Raw genomic sequence first — 20,618 nt, forward strand, 5'->3', positions numbered from 1 at the left:
TTGCCCTCTGGTTTTGCTCACAGCACCCGTGCTGCCTTCCCAACCAGACTCTGAAGGAGTGCAGCTCTGCTGGGAGCAAAATCCACAGCTCTGAGATGCCCAGAGTGCAATAAGCTGACCATGGAGGTTTCTAGTGAGACAGTGCAAATTGTTCAATTCACTGAAAGGACTGTAGAAGCAAAAGTCGTCAACTCTTCCTTCTGTTATTTGATAGCCATTGGATAACACAGTTTAACAATGATCTGCCAGTGTCAAAATTTGTAATATAGTAGGGATTTTCAAACTAATGATTTGCTTCCTGATTCAGATTAATCTGAATATGAAGCTTTACTATAAATATTATAATGGTGTGACTTAAGAACACCTATTTCCATAGCATGAGATACTTTCATAAAAATTGAAGCTGTACCAATATCTAATCAGTCTGGAGAGCACACTGGGGGTACATCCATGAGTGTTTTATTATAATAGATATATATCTATATTCAAAGACGAAGTGACTGTCTCAGACAAATCATTTAAATTAATGCTATCTCAAATCATCATTCAAGATCATTATCCTCCAGGAGAATTAACGTTGTGTACATTTCCATTATGTAATAGAGATTATTAACCAAGTGAAATGTTTCAGGTAAAAATACATGAGTATATATATATTACCATATTAAAATTAACCTTTGTTCTGATAATGCCAAATGTATTGGCATTGGATGAGAAATTCAGTCAGGCTGTTTATTTCTTGCTCAAATTTCGTGTAGCTAGTGATAATATTTTTAGGTAATTTAATAGCATCTTCCTAAAGGACAAAAAATGATGTGACTAGAAGGCATTATCTCAAGTTGTCAAAATGTACAAAATGAAAAGTAATGACTAAATTCTGGACATGAGCTGGTGGCGTTTTTATTTATAGAGGACATAAAAAAAAATTACAAGCCAAGGGCAACAAATTTTGTTTAAATCCAAGCACGACTAAGGCCAGATGAAACTAATTAGGTCCATGTTTTTTACTTCATTAAGCACCTTTCAGAAAGACCCCTGATGGGAGATATTCTGGGGAAGAAGACGTGCTTTATGCTATCCCCTCTCATTACTTTTAGCAAAAATAGAACAAAGGGGGAGCTTAGAACCTGTGGATAAAATGCAAATATAAAAAAAGTGAATGTGAAGTGGTTCCGATCCCAGCAAACAGAATTTTGGAAGGCCAGAGAATAACAAATTCTCAATCCTTGCCCTCATTACTTTGAACTTTGCAGCTAATCAGATACAGATACTGCTGTGAGATTTTTAAGACATCTTGGATATATGAAAACTTAAACCAATACTATACTACATTAACACGTGCTTCTCACTTCCTTTTTGGACTTTATCAAAGGCAAAGGGACTCTATTCTTGTGCTTACCATGACCTTTTCATTTTTTTGCATCTTTTTCTTTCCTACTTTTAGCTATTTAGATTCAAAGTAAACAATAGCAGGACTTCTGCTTCTCTTACATAGGAATACATGATGATCCGCACTTCTGATGAAGGGACCACAGGTTTAAATTTTACTTTGCTTTACTTGACATTTCCCCAGTCATGTAAAATTTTATGAGCTTTTTCCTGATCACCTGATCTGCTGGGTACTTCATTCAAGGTATTCTGTGCTACTGCAGTGAGGAAAAAACTGTGATTCTTAATACCTATTTGGACAGTGTGTCCTGTTAAATAGATGTGCTGTAAGAATATTTAACAGATCAGTCTCAAAGATGCTGTTGATATTTCTTTCTCTCTAAGTCAGGATGAACGAAATGTTTATAGCTCTCTTTTCATCTGTATTTCAGGATTAAGAGAGGATTCAACAAGGAAGTGATTAAAACCAAAATCACCTACTTTGGTTGGACTTGTACTATTGGCTATTGACTTCATGCTGGAAGGAATTGTTACTGTGAGCAGTATATTGAACTTATTCTGTGATGTTAGGATCCTATAACTCTTGGCAATTTGAAATACCGGAAGGAGGTAATAGTATATTTAATGAAGATTTCAGCTGGAGAGTAAAAATTCTTTAAGTAGATTTATGTAAAAACGTATCTATTAGCGTCTTCGTGTTCTAAGGTTTTCCAGAGGCCATTTATCAGGAGAGGGTGGAATTGTGCAGAAAAGAGTATTTAACCAATGAAAATACTTGTTTATATAGAATTAGGAACAAAATATTGGTCATTTTGAAGTGTTTTCTAAAGAAGTTAGTTCTGGCATAGCTACTCAATGTGAAATGGAGCATCAAAAAGGCAGAGCAGAAATGCAGATCCTAAGCAAAGCTCTGACTGTGTGACACAAGATGGGTTAACTTTTGAGAACCATTGCCTTCTACTCTGCCGCTGTGATAGATCATAGGAAAGAAGATCACACCAAGTAAACATGAGAAAATACAATGTGCTTGCCTTTCTATCTGGATGTGAGTTTACAGATCACCTTAATATATTGCAAGTCTTTCCTCTTTTGAGCCAAATAATCTGCTAGAAATTGGTCTTGTATTTGAGAAAGAGTATTTGGGGTATAGGAAAATTCTCTGCAACAGTTTACTGAAGAAATTAACAGATGAGCAAGTTAGGAGTCTAGAAATCAAGAATTCCACTGTTCTACTGTTATTTTTCAAAATTATTTTAAAATATGGTATTGGCTGAAAGTCACTTACTAGAAGAGATTTTTTTAAATTGTGGTTTTTACAGTCAACTGATTTATGAAATGTCATAGCAATAGTCATTGAAAGTGAAATAATAGACTTTTCATTTAATTATTTGATATACAGGGCACAATAAAGGATTTTTAGGAATTGTATGGACTTAAAAGAAAACACCTTGGAAAATGGACAGATAGGGTATCAGACTGAAGTACTGTTCAAAATATATAAGGCAATACTTCCAGATCCCAGATGAAGAATAAAAGCAGTTCAGTAGATTGCTAGTAAATATATCCATGCCTTAGTGCGCTTGGTCTTTACAGTGTGATCTTAACAGGCCACACTGTCCTCCAGTCCTAACTTGGTTCTTCTACTAATGGTGCTAAATTCAGTTTTGAATTCACTGTAATGCTAAGTGAAATGGTGTGAGGAAGCTTTAATTTAAACAGCTAACTAGTAATTGAGCTATATATTGAATTCCTCTAAAGAGGAAGTAAGAGGCACATCTGGCACATCTGTGGCATCTCATGGGAGCTTCATGCTGAGAAACTTTATTGGTCTGTTGTAGAATTAAACCAGTCTAAATTTCTTTTATAGATGAATTTGGGATCATTTAAGTGAATGAAAAAACAAATGAGGACAAAAAAAATTAGTCCTGACTTACATCCTTGTTCCTTTCTGTGCTTTTCTCACTGCTTCATTGTGTTGTGATTGAAGAGTCTGGCTCCTTCATGACTGCAAGGCTGTAACTTCCCAGGAAGCTGTCTTACACTGCTTGTAAATCCACTATGACAAGATTTGTCAAGAGACTGAGTTGGCTGTCCTGCCAGATAATTTTACTAGGTCAAGCATCTCAGACAGAGATCAAAAGTCCATCCTATGCCACAATACTAGCATGTAGAATTGCAGGATTTCTTTTTAAGTCATCGCATAGAAAGGAATTCCTGTCCTTACGTGTAGTTTTCTGTAAGTTGAATGACAGCCAGATGTATGGTAAGCGATCTTCAGTGAATGTCCTACGTGAGAGTCAAAATCATGACTTGGAACAAGCATTTCAGTCTTTATATGCTTTTAACAAAGTATTAATGCTACAATATGCATGTTTGATTTAAAACTCTTCAAACAATCTTAGTTCAATATTTACATATGTTTTGAATTACAGTTTATGACTCAGAAAAAGTACAGAGTTCTCCAGGGTCTTGGACAAAATAGAGGACTTTCTGCAGAAAGCTGTAGTGTGATGTCCAAAATAACTGATGGTTTTCATTTCTCTGATTAAATTACTTTGTAGCAAGAATCAATTTCTGCCTCTTTCCAACCAAGTCTAAACAAATTTTGGTGATGCTAAAACCATACAAATGTCCGACCTGTATTAAGGTCACTGAGAGCTTAGTACTGTTGGCACACACAAGCAGTAGGTCACTGGAAGAACAGTAACTCAGGCCACTACAAAAGAAAGATAGAAAAGTCAGGAGGTAAAAGCATAGCTATAGATTTATATTTTTGCTGCTTTTTCCTTCCAAAGCTCCATTCAAATTTCCCATATTGTTGACTCCCTATATCACCTCTCTTACCTGACCACCTGGGCAGGAGGTGAAAGATATTTGTCTAGATCGTGGATACGGATCCAAGTGCTCTGCCTTTGCTTGGGGCTGTGTTTGCCTAGTTAATGCACACCCTGGAAGAGGTGCTAATAGAAAAGATCTGAGTCTCCTGCCTGCTCAACACAGTGGCCCATGAGCCTCCGATTGCGGCAGACTCCAGCTGCTTCCAGGCTATCACCCACCTGGGTCTAAAGAGGTAAAGGGAGCATGCCAAACGCTGTGGCAGTAAATCCTGCTTTACTGTGGCAGTAAAGCTGATTATAATATGTGTTTTGGCAAGTCACATCTGCCCTATGGTCAAAAGGGTGGGCCAGAAATGGTGTCACCAGACTTACTCCTTGTATTTTCACAATGTATATGGTGCAGGCAAATCCTTTGCCATAAATAGCCAACTATCTAAAATATGAACCAGAATGGATCAAAGCTGAAGGTAATGTTTCCACAAACATCCTCAGTCTGGAAACAGAGATTTTTAATTACAAAGCATTTGCTTTATCACAGCGGTCATGGCAAAAATGGAAAAAAACTAACTTCCACCAAAGATACAGAACATGACTAAGATAAATTTACAGCGATATTTTTGTCTGCATGTGTGTATATGCTCATCTCTATTTCTTCACATTCTGAAATGGTATGACAAGGAGCCACAGAGCTTTCCTGAGCATCTGTGCTAAATGAACACTGTAAAAGAGGTTTCCCTAGCAACCCAAACCATATGTAATAGCTTAAAATAGCTTTTCTCCAAGTCCTAGGATTTCTTAGTGGTTTGCTCACGATTTCAATTTAAATCAAGGTATATTTTCCCAGTTCAAAAAGGTTGTTCATTTTCTCAATTTCTATTAAAATGAACAGGCTTTGAAAATTCTCGTCTTGCAAGAATGCATCCCTTCCTCTTCACTTCTAATTTATCAGGTAAACTGAAGCATAGCAAATGGTAGCAGTGGCTCTCCACTTTATCAAATGTATTCCCTTTCAGTTTGCTGTTCAAAGCATTTAATTATAACTATACTGGTGGTCACTACCACCTGTTGTAACAGAAAATTTCTAGTTAAACTAGTAGTCTGATTTTTGTGATATTATCACGAGAACTATATGCTATGTGTGATATTATCATGAGAACTGCACACTGTAATGCATCAATCTTAATATACACACATTGCAGTATGCATTTTAGTAGCAGTTTTTAGACAAATTATGGTGCTTGAAAAGACTGATTAGTTATTACTGTGTTCCTAAGAGAATAGGTATCAAACGCCATCTTTAATACAAGCAAATTGTGATACCAAGAGGCTAAGTGATTTCTAAGTGAGCTTATGTAAGAAGGAAGAAACAAATCTGAGGTAAAACGCATGATATTGATTTTGAGTTCCTAGTGCAGCTAGTCACAAAGTCATGTGTTTTAAAAGTTTGAGGCAGACTGAGAGCTTGATTTTGGTTAAATCAAGTTTTAATACATGGGTAAGATCTCTAGATTCTTGTCCAAATATTTTTGAAATATGTGTAGCAGAACCAAAGAAAGAATGAGATATCAGACATTAAGTTCTTTTCCAACAAATATGTTTGTTTAGCCTAAATGGGTTTTAGTTGAGAAAACAGTGAAGAAAACAATTAATAGTGTTCTGTTTTTGTACTGTTTCATTTCTAAATAAGATATCTTTGCATAACTGTAGAACCCAGCATGACAATGCAATGCCCTATTTCTTGACAAAACATTTTTTAAATTGTAACACCATATAATATATTTTAACCTCAAATGAATATAGTGGCTACAAGGTGGGGTATTCCTTTACATTATTTTAATTATCTTTCTATTACCTGTGAGCAGGAGACAGAGTTTTAGTGAATTATCCTCTCTCATCTTATAGAATAAAAACAGTTACTAGAATGAAGTGCAAGATGATTTATGCTATTAATTATTGGACAGGCAGAATTGTTGGAAAGAGTCAGGCCATAAGTTCTTGTTTTATCTATTTTAGTTAGCTTTTAATTGAGTTTTCACTATTAAGCATTTCCTCTGAAAAGGGGAGAAGGAAAGGCACTGGGAGAAGATTTGTTTTCAGAGCTGAGTGGGAAGTTCTGCCAGTATGTTTGAGGATAGAGTCACTGAGGTGGGGGCTGATTTCACAGAGGAGAAAACTTTGCTATGGATTTGTTTTAGAGATCATTTTTTAGTTTACTTCCTATAATCCCCTTTAGCTCTTCTCTGAATCTGGACAATCCTTCAGCTTCACTTTTGTATTTATTTAGCCTGCATACCTATAGGTGTTATATACAAGCTGTATTCTTTATCATACCACCTGATACAGTGATTCTTTAAATACAGTATGATTTTTCTTTTACTTGAGTGAATTGGTATGTATTGGGCTAAATCTGGCTGTTTAACTACAACAAGGAAATACCTGTATTTCTTTAACTATGAAAGATTTTAGTAGTGTTCCTTACTACAGTATTTCAAATAGTTCAAAGTAAACAATTCAGCCACAAAAAAACTATGAAAATAAATTGTTCATTTCTTTCAAATTTCTGTCTATGGCTTTCAAATCAAGCAAACTCTCTCCCCTTTTCAAATAATGCTTCAACAATTTCCTGTTGATTTCACAATTGTATATGTTCAGTATGCAACAGAACTGTTGCACTGTAAAATCTGATCTGCATTGGTCACATGTGTTTAATCATCTGCTTAACTTTTTTTCTGGAGATATTAAGAAGTGATTTTAAGAGCAGTAATAACTCTTTAAGAAGTAATTTAACAGCTGTATTTGCTGAGAGCAAGCTGCATGGAGTGGAAATGAGAAGATAATTGAATCATAAAGAAATTGTTTTGAAATGGATAGAATTGTCATAGTTTCTTGAATTACTATAAAATGATATTTTTCTTTTGCCCATAATAATTCATGTTTGAAAGCTACGCATGTCAAATATAAGCCTGTGTTCCAAGTTCCTCAAAAGATGTCATAGTAGAAGGAGAAAGCAGGAATATCTGCTGAGGAAGCCTTTGAGGCATATTGATTCTAATTCCTGTACCAAGAGATCCTGTATGAGGCAATAGTATTTGTTCAGTCCAAATGACTTCATTTGTTACTGTTCATTACATTCCCCCATGGCCTGAAAAGTCCTATTCTTCTTTTGCAAATTAGCAATTTCTGGGAAAAAGGCAAATCTGCTCTTTGTAACTAAGCCTGCATGAGATGCCGCTTGCTAGAACTTCACAAATTTACTACTTTTAGCAAACATTAGATATCAAAGGAAACTCTTCAGTTGTGAGTTACAGTAATATACTATTCATCTTGGTTTCATTAATTATCCCATGTGCTCCATGCGCCATTTCTTAGTTCAGAAGTAGAACCGAAATAATATCTGGCACCAGCAGATGCAGCATCTCATTGATACCAGTGGGGTGTTCTTCAAATATCATTGCCAAGAATATCATCCTCATCCCCCAGCTCTAAACTTCTCTTCCGCTGTACTAAAATATTGAAATGCCACATGAGCTGTCTAACCATCACTTCTGAGAGGAGATCAGCTACAATATCTTAAATAAACCATTTCAAATGTCCCCATTTTCAAATTCATATTTTGACCTTTAGTTAAAGGTCATCTTTAGCAGACAATTAGTTTTTGCTTTTCACTGAGGTTATAAGGAAGCATTTTGTCTATCCATAGCAGACTGGCAAAAAATCATCTTTTTAAAGTATATTGCTGAATATGTATGGCTAAAAGTATTAAAGAAACTGCAAAATTCTCCACAGGACAGAAGCATCATTTCTTTTCCTAGTTTTTACTTATTGACAAATTCTTCAGTTTAAAAGTAACATAAGTATTATTTCTAAGCACTTAAAAGTGAAAGAGAAGACTAGCAGGCAACAAGAATTTGTCAAGAATAAAATGTTAAAATAAATTGAAATCCTTCATTAAGAGGCTGTATTAGGCAATATGGAGAAAAGAAGTAACTGTCATTAGTATCTTGAACATAAGATATTCTTTGTTGTTGTCTCATATCAGATACTACAAAGTACATCCTGAGGTACTGTTTGGAATAAACTATTGTGGAGCAGGTGCAAAACTGCTTTGAAATCATACTTTATGTATAGTAGTTATCAACGGTTCAGTGGTAAATAAGAGGCTAAGTCAAACTGGCCTCCTAAGGAACTTTCCACTAAGGTTCCACTGTGATTTTCCATGGATTTTCTAAGTGTCTTGGAGGGAGGAAGAAATAAACAGAAAGCTCATCAGAACTTTATTACAATTGAAGACCATGCCAAGCTGAGGCAAGCTGCAAATACATTGCAGAATAGGATTGAAAGTGAGTATTAACTCGGTAAATCGGAGACATTATCTGATTAAAAATAAGGTGAAAATTATTTCTGGTAAGTACTATATTTAGGAACAAATAACTGCAAAAGTGTACAGATGGTTAGGAACAGGTCTTTGGTACAGGGTCAGGAGGCTCACATAAATCACAAGCTAGCATGAGCAATAACACCATGTTTTTCACACACACACAAAAAAAACACTAGACAGGATATTCAAACAGGTTTTTTAGCTGGAATGACAGGTATGTAATCCTGCCTTATATGCCAGAATTATCAAGCTTAAACCAGAACATACCACAATACTAGAAGTACACAGAAATATTGGAAAGTGTCAGCATTGAGAACAATGAAAATGGTCATAGTTCTCTAGCATAGGAATTCTGAAAAAATATTGCAAGAATTGCAGCTCTTCAGACTACAAAAAATAAGGGGAGCAATATGTTTTATATATATATATGTATATATGTATGTATGTAACTCCCTGGGAAAACATCAAGAAACTAATGATCTTGAACTGTACTACAAATAACCAAGGAAGCACTTAAATATTGTTGATCTCACTTCAGCATAGAGGGATTGACATGCCCTCTGACTAGATGGCCAGTATTCTTTATTATGTTTGCAAGCCTATTATGTGGTAAAGTTCAGATTTTTGAAAACGTTCCATCAAAATGCTGGAATTGAAAGCATGAAATAAAATCAGACCAATTATGTTTTCATTTAAAAATAAAAGCTACTGCTGTGCGACATTAGGAATAATCATTTCTAAACTTTTGCCTTAGGCATCAGAGATGGTTTATGAGCCTGAATTCTAACTCATGAGGGGAAAATAGTGTAATGGTGTACTACTCTGAATGTAGCACTTTATCATCTTTTCTGCAAAGGATACATCATAGTCCTTTCACTTAATAGGTGCATTGTCATTCATTATCAGTCATTCTCATGAATCAGTGGTAGGACTTTGCTTCTTAGTTAGGATACTCAGAATTGGGCACTTAATACAACAAACAAGCAAACAAAACCCTCTCAATTTGCTTTGACCAGTGGTTTCACAGAATAATTCATATGTTCTGTTTTCACTAGGGAAATTATCACCTCTCTTCTTTTTTAGAAGTGGTCTTTCATGTTGAAAAACTAAGCTGAGTATCATTTCACTGAGTATTAAAAACTGAAGAGGGCACAATGAATGTGTGGTTTAATGACTCTTCCCAAAAAGGTGTTCAGCAGAAGAAAACATAATGGTATGTGCCTTTGGTCTGTGCCACATTAGCTAACAACACACACAAAAAAGTCATCATATGGCCAAGAAATTGGGGTCAGATACTATACAATGATTTATTCATTTTCACCTCTCACAGTATTTGTCTGGATAAAATGTCCAGCATACAGCTAGACAAGTCCATGATATGATGGGTGAACAATTGACTGAAGGGTTGGGCTCAAAGGGGTAGAGAAAATGGAGCTATACCAGGCTGGCAGCCAGTCCCAAGTGGAGTTCCATGTGCTCCATTTTCTCCAGTTCTCTTCAGTGTTTTCATAAAAGATCGTATGCAGGACTTGAAGGTATACTGAGTAAGTCTGCAGACAACACTAGACAGAGAGGAGCTGTTGACTCCCTCAAGGCTAGGAGGCCTTGCAGAGAGCTCTTGAGAAATTGCAGGGCTGGGTAGTCACCAACCACATGAAATTTAACAAAAGCAAGTGCTGGATCCTGCGCCTGGGACAGGGTAAGTCTAGATGTCTGTACTGACTGAGGTAAGAGAGGCCGGAGTGCAGACCTGCAGAAAGGGATCTGGGTGTTCTGGTTGGCAGTAAAATGAGTATGAGTGAACAGTGTGCACTGGCAGCCCAAAAGGCCAACCATATCATGTGATGCATCAGGCACAGCATAGGGAGGTTGAGGGAAGTGACTATCCTGCTCTACTCTGTACTGGCGCGGCCTCACCAGTATTGCTTCAATTAAGAAGATACTCCTCCTTAATATTTGTTTCCATGTACATCAGCACCAACTTGTGTGCACAAGCATGTGTTTGTGTATTGCACATAAGAATATAGTTTCTGTCAACCATCAAACAGAATCTAAGCTTGCTTAAGGTTGAGGTATTGGCCTGATTTCATGTCCTTTCCCACTCTTTAATGTCTAAGTGGCATGTAGCAGTATGTTCAGTTTGATAGAACCACAGACTGATTTGGGTCGGAAAGGACCTTAACGCCCATCTCGTTCCAACCCCCTGCCCTGGGCAGGGACCCCTCCCACCAGCCCAGGCTACCCAAATCCCACCCAGCCTGGCCTTGGTCACTGCCCCAGATGGGGCACCAACCTGGGTAGCCTGGGCAGCCTGGGCCAGTGCCTTACCACCCTCTGAGTGAAGAATTTCTTCCTAATGTCTAATCTAAATCTCCCCTCTTTTAGTTCACAACTTTTCCTGCTTGTCCTGTCATTATCTGCCTGTGTTAAAGTTTGTCCTCCGTTAGAGTACAGCTAGAAATTGAACTTCTACAGGCAGAGGTAAAGTCGCTGGATTACCGACAACCACTCAGAAGGTATGATTCCTTGTACAGAATAAAAGGAAAATTTCTATGACGTTGTCTTTGGTGTCCTCAGGTATGGAAAATTTCTATGAGGTTGTCTTTGGTATCCTCAGGTTTGAATGCAAAGGAGCATATGGATGCAGTAATTGCAGTTCCTTATGCATGGCTTTAGCAGTGTAAGAGTTAGGGGATACTGCAAGTGCCTGATTTTTTAGAGGTGTTAATTACCAGAAGATCTCATTGATTCCAATCAGTTGTCACTATCTGGAACTTCTGAAGAAAAAAGAGGCACAAACTAATTTAAAAGGAAGGTTTCAAAAGTGCAAGATGAGACATTGTTAAAGAGATGAAAATACATCCAGCAATTTTACTGAAGGTGTAAGGCTTCTCTTTATTTCTTCTCAGTATTTCACTTCGAAGCAATTAGCACATTAATGCTATAGCCAAGGAGGAAGATAGATGATTTACTTAGTGATTTCACTTGGTACATATTTAAGAAATTGGAACTATGTTGTAGTATCTTTAATGATCTTTTTTAATTCATTGAAGTAAAGTTTTAATTATAGCGAAACTTGTAGTCATGATTTGCTTCCTGAACAATGCCTTAAATAATCAGACTTTTAAGGTGTATTTTAAAATTAGCTTTAACCTACAATATGCATAAAAAGCTTTCATTGATAACTTAGAGAAAATACACTTAAATATAGCAATACTTTATGAGATATATACACTCACAAACCTTTTCTAAAAGCTGCACATTTAAACTGCTCAAGAGAAGTTAAATTTGATTGAATACAAAGGCACAAAATTTCATGAGGTCTTAGCAGAAAGTTTATATATAGCTGGAGAAAATTACACATCTTATTTTAGAGGGCAGTGCCTTAATATCTTCCAAACTGAATTCATTATCCTTTTTTTTTTTCCTTTTCCTTTTACCTCCTTCACCAGAAAATAGTTATCTTGATTATTAAGTGTTCCTTAATTTTTTTCAAATAAAATTGCCTTTCTTTCTGAGGTGTGCCTAAAGTTACTTTTTTTTTTTTTCCAGGAAATGTATACTATCTTTTGAAACAAATTGCACTAAGAGTAGGGGTTTTACCCATTACAAATCAGTACATTAGGAAGCATATGAAACTATCATATTCCTACCTCACTGATTTTATTTCATAATGAATTTGCATAGTATACATTGACTACTAGTACTGTTTTCAAAATGACATTTTGTAATGCATTTTTTCTGATCAGTCTGCAGATGTTCCCTATACCAGATGTACAACTTGAAATATAACAACTGCTAAAAATACACAAGCTGTCAGCTTTGTTTTACTGAGAAACTATAACTTCAAGTAAGATGGATTTGTGTTTAAGTACAGTGTAAATATCCAAAAATATTCCCAAAGACTTGATGACAATCTTATCAAATGGTGCAAATGATCACATTATAAATGCATAATTTGAGTCCAAGGTGGGGTAAAGGTGAGGTAAAATTATTGTTCTATAAGCTAATAATACTGACATCAATTTCGAAAACATCATAAAAAAATTAAATGGCATGCTTAGTGAAATAACTTGTACTAGTATTTTCTTCTCTATATTAACATCTTAAAAATAGATCACCCCTTGTTCTTACACTTTTAAGGTGTCATAGCTGTCATATTTCTTACCTGACCTTGCAGAAAGTATGTCTCTTACTGTGCTAAACAAGCTGTGAAAGTAATGTGATTTCAAATAAACCCTTAAAAAAGCAAGTAATGATGCTCCCTTTCCACTTAGTTCAGGGTTAATTATACTTGTCAAAGAGACAGTAAAAAAGGCAGTGAGAAATTTGACAAACTGATGGCAACCACACAGACCGTGTATCTCCAGCAGTTGCCATTTGTCAAAGTTGCACCCATTGATAAAGTCAGAATGAGGACAGTATTTCAGAAGGCTCATTTTTTCCATTGTTCTTACACAGAATAAATCAAGACAAAAAATTAATATGTTGTAAACTGCAATAGAGAAAATTTGACAAGCTGGCAGATTTTATTTTTATGGAAGTTCTGACATGACGTATCTTAAGCAAAGATCATAATTTCATGACAGTGTTCCTTCTTGCTTTTTAATTTGAGTGTGGGTGTGCACATATACAAAGTGAGGTTAATGCGGTAAGGAGCTCTGGTTAAAAACAAAGACAGTTTTAGGGAATAACTTGGATAGAAGTATGGCTTTGGAAGTGCAGACTTTAAAAGTCCTACCTCTCTGCAGATTCATCTGAATTTTCCTCTGTGATCATCTGCAACTCCTGTGGGGTTTTGTTTGAATCTTCTTTGACACAGTTTTCCTCTGTGCTTGTTTTGGGAATATCTTCATTTGATCGAAGCTGTTCTATGAGGTTTTGTTGATGCCAGGCTTGAATAGATCGGTGGTGCACCGGGGTTGGACCTGGCACAGGTGCCAGTATATTGTGGTGGACAGGACTGTTGTTTTTCTTCAGCCCATTTCTGTCCCGAGAGTGGTTCTTCAACCTGTTCTGAACCGGTGTCCCTCTGTGTTCATATCCTTCCTGCTGATGGCAGCCCCCCGTGCCTGCGGAGCCTTGCGAGGGGTGACTGAACCACCTCCAGCGAAGCCTCAGGATCTGCTTCACATCAAACTCTTTCTTTCCAGATACTGACATTTTTTCCAGGAAAAAAAAAAAATGTATATATATACAAAAGCCTATTCTTTTAGAAAGGAAACAGATTCTTTATCTCTTGTATTTCAACTCCTCTTCTTAAGAAAAGACAACAAAAGAACAAATACCGGTAGCTTGCTCTCTCTCTCTCTCTCTCTCTCTTCTGATTAATATACTGCAAGCTCTTCAAGCCGATGCTAAGCTGCTGCTAACTGTATAGGTGGGAATCCATACTGACAGGATGGTGAGGTCAGACCTTAAACAAGTAAATCAGCTTAGCACAGGAAAGCAGCAACCATAACAGTACCCAGCTGCTAGGCTTACATACTCACAGCACTATAGCATAGCTCTCTAATATATAACCTAGCCTCACATGATCCTAAGGGATCTTAAGCTGCAAGTTAAGATGCAGGAAAGCACACACAAATAAAGTGACAAGACTTTCTATCTCACGAGGTTTTCCACTGCTAATAAGCAATGCTGCATTTCACAGAAGATTTATAGAGAATTCTTTTATGGACTCCTTACACAGATTTTTGGTAATGATTCACTGTGAAACTGTCCTGCAGTTCATGTGTTTCCTTAAGAGGTTTGCATGTGTTTATCTTGCTGTGTAAAATTCCTACAAATGGCCTCAGTGTGGTAGCACTTACCTAAAGGAAAGAAGCAGCATTTCAATATGTTGTGCAGAACTATGTATTTTCTCACCTACAGATATATTTCTCGATGTGATTACAGGGAGAGAAAGAACAGAGGGAGGGAGCTCATAAAATCAGAGATGTGCTCCCGGAATGACTGTATCTGTGGAAAACACAGTTTCCTGGCTAAGTGCCTGTGTAAACACCCTTTGTCATCCTGCTCTTAATTTCTCACGGACGATGAAAAGAGTGTGATTTTTTAAAAAAACACCTTTCTTTTGACAGTGTACACTGCAGCATGTCTTCAGCAAATTTAATAGATTTCATATATTCATCCTCATCCGTTTGTTAATGGATGGGGCTGTGAGAACTGTTCCATGTGTATTTTGAAATAATGTGCACAGACTGTTTTTGCATGCAAATTGAAAATAATTAAACGGATAGGCTGGGTTTTATTTCTTGTGTTACGTTCTCCACAGTGTGCTATTGATGATCTATATGACTGTAAGCAGTGTGCAGAAGCAAAAAAAGAAGGCTGTAATAGTCAGTAAAGCAGGATTCAGAATTAAAGAAGGGTAACTCTCTCCCGTATATCTTACACGTCTTCTTCAGACTTTTCTTTGGGTAGATGTGAGATAAATTACAGGACAAGGCAGGAACTGTAAAATAATTGAAATAAATTATGCTATTTAGATACACAGAGGGAAAGAAAAGACTTTATACTAAATAAAAATTATGAGAAAGAGTTGGCCATGAAAGGCAGAAAGGAAGAAGTTGAGAAAAGATGATATTTGAAAGACCTGCCTCCAGTACTGTGATTTACACAACAGCAAAAATGGATGCATTATCATATGTGGACCTCCCAAACTGGTGCTGTCCCCCTATAGAAGTAATACTTTGTTTAACAATCTTCACTAAGACAAACTGGGTTCTCAAGTAATATTTACTTGAGAATAAAATGAAAGAAGGATTTCTGCATTAGAATACCAGGCTGTAAGTATTGTTAATGGAACATAGTTTTAAAATACTACATTTTAAGTTTTATAGGAATGGATAGAAATGATAAAACTTGTTCAACTTCTAAGAAACTATTTTAAGAAGAAGGTATATAAAGCTGATTTGTGGTTTAATAAGGGGTTTCAGTTTAAGCTTGTTGAGAATATAAGTTAATAAAGAAGATGCTCCCAAACTTCAGGGATTTTAAAGAATTTGTAGGGAGTGAGTGGATAAATGGAAATGCTGGCCATTGGGTAAGAGAGACCATTATGTCTTCAGAAGTCAGAGTAAGATGTTTTCTTACTTTAATGACAGCTTTTTCTAACAATCTGAAATTTTCTGGAGACATAAATGTTTAAGGTTAGGGTTTTGGTGTTTTTTTCTGTTGTTCTTGGTGGTGGTATTTGTTTTTTTGGGGGGGGCATTAAAATCTATAATATTTATATATTTTCAATTTCAGCCTACACTTATGAATGTTTTACTATTCACCTTCATAAAAGTAATAGAACTTAGCAGTGTAGTGGTATCCATATATATTCCTGAGGATTGCCTACATGGCAATCCAAGATCTGTTTTAAGGAGAGTCTCAATATACCAAGTTAATAATATAATTTATGATAAAATCTTGTAGAGGTGGACAGAGAACATGGTTTTTCGCCACTGTCTTAATCAGGTCATTGAGGTCTTCCAGCAGCTCTGACAGTTCCACTTAGCAATAGCTCTGACATATTGAATCCGTAATTTTTCACCATCTCACAAAGCTTCAGATGGTTTCCTTTCCTTAAATCCCCTTTGCAGATATCATCAAAAACATATTGCTTGAATTTGACTTAGAATGTAGAAATAGAACTTCTGTTTGTAAATTACTCTTTTTCCTAGTACTCAGCACAGGTTTTGGCAGATGTAGTGTATCTAGCTGAAATTTAAAAAGTAAGACTGGACATTTCCTGAAGAGACTGTTTTGCTCAAAAAGTCAGCTTGAGTCAGCATGGAATATGCTTTAGGTAGGGCATAAGCAGATTATTCTTCACACAGCTTATTACCATTCTGGCTAAAACTTCAATATGCTGTACTAGGACAGTACAAGTGATTTTATAAGCCAAAACTTCAGGCCTGATTAGACGCAGGTACGTGGTATAAACATGGTACAGGTTTGTGCCATATACTAGCTTCTAATCACTTATGTCTAACCTCTGGTCTTTGTCAATATGAAGGGAACAGGAATCTTACCTTTTAGGAGACACATTGATTATAAAATTATAGGTCAGCATCTTAAACAAAACCTGAGAAAACTAAGTTCCCTTGAAATAGAATACAGTTTGAGTGTTTATTTCTTCATGATTTCTTTATAAATCTTTAGACGTATCTCTGGGTTCAAACACCTAAATGTGAGAAGATATATCTATTATTACTATTCCTCATTTCATATGTTTTCATTTAGATAGTCATCCACCGTAATAGCTTTATTTTTTCCCTTCACAAGTGGAAATCTGCAAAGAACAGCATTTTCTAGGGCTTCAGCAAGTTTATCAGAGGCTACCAAGGGGTTCAGGGGCCTGAAGCATGTGATGGATGAGGGGAGGCTGCTAGAACAGGCTTTGTTCAACTGTATGAGGAGAAGGCTCAGGGGCATCTCATTGCTGTCATCGGGCACCTAATGGAAGTACAGAGAAGACAGAGCCAAACTATCTTAGAGGTGCCCAGTGATAGGACCATGTTGGAACATGGGAAATTCTAATTAGGTATAAGAAACAGATTTTCCCTAAAAGGTGGGAAGATGTTACCAAGAGGCTGTGGCATCTCCGTCTTTACAGACAGTGAGAAGGACATGGCCCTGCACAGCTGCTCTGACTGGACTTGCTCTGAGCAGGAGGTGGGACTAGCTGAGCTCCAGAGGCCCTTTTCAATCTGTTATCCTGGGACTTTGTGGTGTGCCAGCGGATGTTTGAGATGTTTACCTAGAGGTTACAGTACAGCCATGTAAAACTAATGCAGTTGTCAGGTATTAAGAAGAGACACTTTTTAGAAAACTAAACTTCCATTTGGAAGCAAAACAGCTCAGTATAACTGCCTGCAGCTGTGGGGGATTTCTAATTGTTCCTTCCCGAGGAGGATTGCTTGTAGTTTGAAGGAAAAGATGTTGGTATTCTCTGAAAAACCTCCTTTTGACTCAATGGGTGGTAAGTTTTTGAGGAAGATCTTCGATCAGATTAGGAAATTTAAATAAATGTGAGGGTAGACTGACATCTACCAGGGAGCTGGGCATCGTTTTAAAATATTTGTGCAAACGTGCTGAACTTCCAGATAATTTGAGGGGTACCTATTACTAGCAAAAGTGTAAATAGGTGTTAATAATAATTGTAAGATTACTACTGTAAATACCTAATAAGGCTTTTGAATTAGAAAACTATAAAAATACTTTTACCATAAACTACCTTTGAGAAGAAACTGAGAATTTCCTTTCTGTCATGAATCATATTTCAAATCGCATCTTCCAAAATGACTTTTAACTATGGTTGCCTCACATGTTCATCTGCCTACAGAACACTATAAAGAAAGGAATTTGCTAATGCATTTCAAAATGGCAGGATTCCCTAATTATTAACTTGGTGTTTGGGGGTGGGGGAGCTGGGTTTATTTGTGTTTTCTTTTTGAGAATTTAAGCAAGTGCAATATATTCATGCAGTTATGTAATGTTTGCGTCCTTCTCAAAAGGTAATGGTAAATGACATTCTTTTTCTGTTTGCTTTGAGCTGGTAGTGCAGTGCATGCATGAAAAGCCTGTTAGAAAAAATCTCTGTGTGTTCTAACAAGTCAAGCAAAGAACAATAAGAATAAGTCATCTAACTTTCTTGTAGAATAATTCAAGAAAGATACCATCTGTGGATTCTGAAGCCAGCAATATTGCAAGGGCTAGGTTACTTGCAAGTGTTAATGAAGTAGATCTTAGCTGAAAGGGAGGCAGACCAGAATAACTGTATTTTTTTATTAAAAAAAAAAAAAAGCCTGGGATAGCTTTGGACCAGAGGTCTTCAATGCCAAGCTTACTGATGCAAAACTTTCATAACAAAAAGTTAAGATATTTTTGTAATATTTCTTGAGATACTTAATGTCTATTTTGACATTACATTTTTTAGAAAGTCAAGTTAATTACAAGCTTGTATCAATAGCCTATGCTCTACAGTGCTTGCAATTGGGGAAAACATCGCACTGAGATATACATAAGTACAGATCTTAGATAGCTGAAGTCCTGTGTGAAAGAGGTATAAGCTCTCTATCCAAACAATGTATTCTACAGGATTTTTGCGGTTTGTGTGTTCGGACTATGTACTTATATTGCATATGAGGCCAGATAAAGAGAACGAGAAGTTGATTATTTTCATTACGCTGTTTTGAAAATGGAGAACTCCCATTAGTCCATCCCTTGTAAAGAGATATTCCAGGAAACATCTGCACATCATGTCCCCAGCATTAACAGAAGTCAAAGTTAAATGGAAGGGAACATGACTAAAGCAAAACAAATAGCTGTATTTAAAATCTGTGGGAAAGTTCAACTTTCTTTTAAAAGAAAAATGTGAATGCAAGTTTGCAAATGCAAATCAGCTTAAAACAATCAGTTACTTTTGATACTACTAAAGATAGTACAGATGATCCACTTAAGGGAAAGTGTTGACACATTTAAACGCAATTGCATCCTCAAATAACTGGAAACTGTACTACAGATTGCAATCCACCTACAAAGCTGTGTGCCAAAACTGGAAGAAATCACAGCATTTCTACATGATCCAACAAAAAGAATGTGAGTATGCCTGGTATAAACAATTCTGATAGTCTGAAAAATTCTGAACTACTTGTTCTGATAGTGTGTACAACAATATTGAATAAATTGCCCAAGTTAACAAGTATTTCAGCCCATCAAAATCTGCCTATTATTTGCTGTCAGGGACTGAGACAGATGAGAGAGAGAAGATAATTGCCAACAACTCTTAATAATGAAGAAAGGTGGCAAAGACTCAGGGTCAGAATTTTCCAAAGTTATTACTTTTTCTGGATGCCTAATTTGAGACATCTGAGAAACAGAAACATAGCACAGTTACTTAAGCGTTCTGTTGAACAGTTAAATATACTGGTCAGTTTAGAAAATCTTGTCTATTCTGTGATCTACCTGTGATTCTTACTCTGTCTAACACGAACACAGAAAGTGCTACTGTAAACATTCTGCCAGTTTGCAGCATCCATCTTTTCAGTCTACAGGTATGCTTTAACATGGCCCTTCTGCAAACTCGCTTCCCTTCTGCGGAATTTCTAAATCTCTTCCAACAGCTACAAGTGTATAGAGCAAGGGGTGCTGGGATTGTCTTCCTCAACTCCTTCCCTGGCTACTTATGAAGACTGCAGACTTTCTTGATATAGTGTATGTATAAACTCATGAAATATTTATGGAGAAAACTTAGAGCTACAACTCTGACAGCAAGTCTGCCCCTTATGAAGAGTAACACTTCCAGCTATCAAGAAGAATTACTATTTTCATAAAAAGGCAATCTGTAGTTTTGCTTTAAATACATATATAAAGTAGAAAACAAATAAATGCATTATTACTTTCTAAGAACTCCGTTCTAACTTTTGTCTCAAAATAACTTCTTATATATTCAAGATGAAAAAATCCTTATGAAACTTCCAAGGTGAAATTGGTTTTCTTTTGAGGGATAAAAATTACATTTCTAGGGAATATTTTGTTCTGCGGAGTAAAAGATGACAACAAAGTTTTGTTTTCAGTATGACTGGCAATATTTTATACGTTGTTTTCTGGAAACTGAACAAGTACTTGGAAAAATATGCCTTGCGTTTTAGAAATACAAGAAACATTCCTTTTCTCCTGTTAACTCTGAATGTCACACAAATGTCACACATCCTAGAAATACAAGCGAAGTTGAATCCTAATGTATCTGCTGTCAAGTCAAGAAAGGGTCTGTTTATTTTTTATTCATTTATTTGGAGGTTTGTTTGCTTATTCTTGAAGTGTCCTACTAGTTTGTTCTTCTCTCACTGGTGTTTCATTATCTTCTGCTAGAGTATTTCCTATAGCATTTGAAGAAAAGTAAGGCTTTCTGTTGTAAGAAAACAGACTTGAACAGGTCATTAGCAAGACGTATGCATGAATGAATTTGTTAGTCCCATTGCAATAACCTTGAGCACTAAGTAGGTAGCTATGATCTAAAT

The 20,618-nt window shown here is 36.3% G+C and overlaps 1 protein-coding gene across 1 annotated transcript in view; it reads right to left on the reverse strand.

The window, feature by feature from the left end:
* Positions 1 to 13,767, reverse strand: part of KLHL4 (kelch like family member 4) — a 37,336-nt gene extending 23,569 nt beyond the window's left edge. Inside the window, exon 1 of the mRNA XM_035541716.1 lies at positions 13,346 to 13,767. Within this exon, the coding sequence (XP_035397609.1) occupies positions 13,346 to 13,767 (422 nt within the window). The remainder of the gene's footprint in view (positions 1 to 13,345) is intronic.
* Positions 13,768 to 20,618: the final 6,851 nt, after the last annotated feature.

The sequence above is a fragment of the Cygnus atratus genome, chromosome 13 (assembly GCF_013377495.2).
Source record: "Cygnus atratus isolate AKBS03 ecotype Queensland, Australia chromosome 13, CAtr_DNAZoo_HiC_assembly, whole genome shotgun sequence".
NCBI classification, from domain to species: Eukaryota; Metazoa; Chordata; class Aves; order Anseriformes; family Anatidae; genus Cygnus; species Cygnus atratus.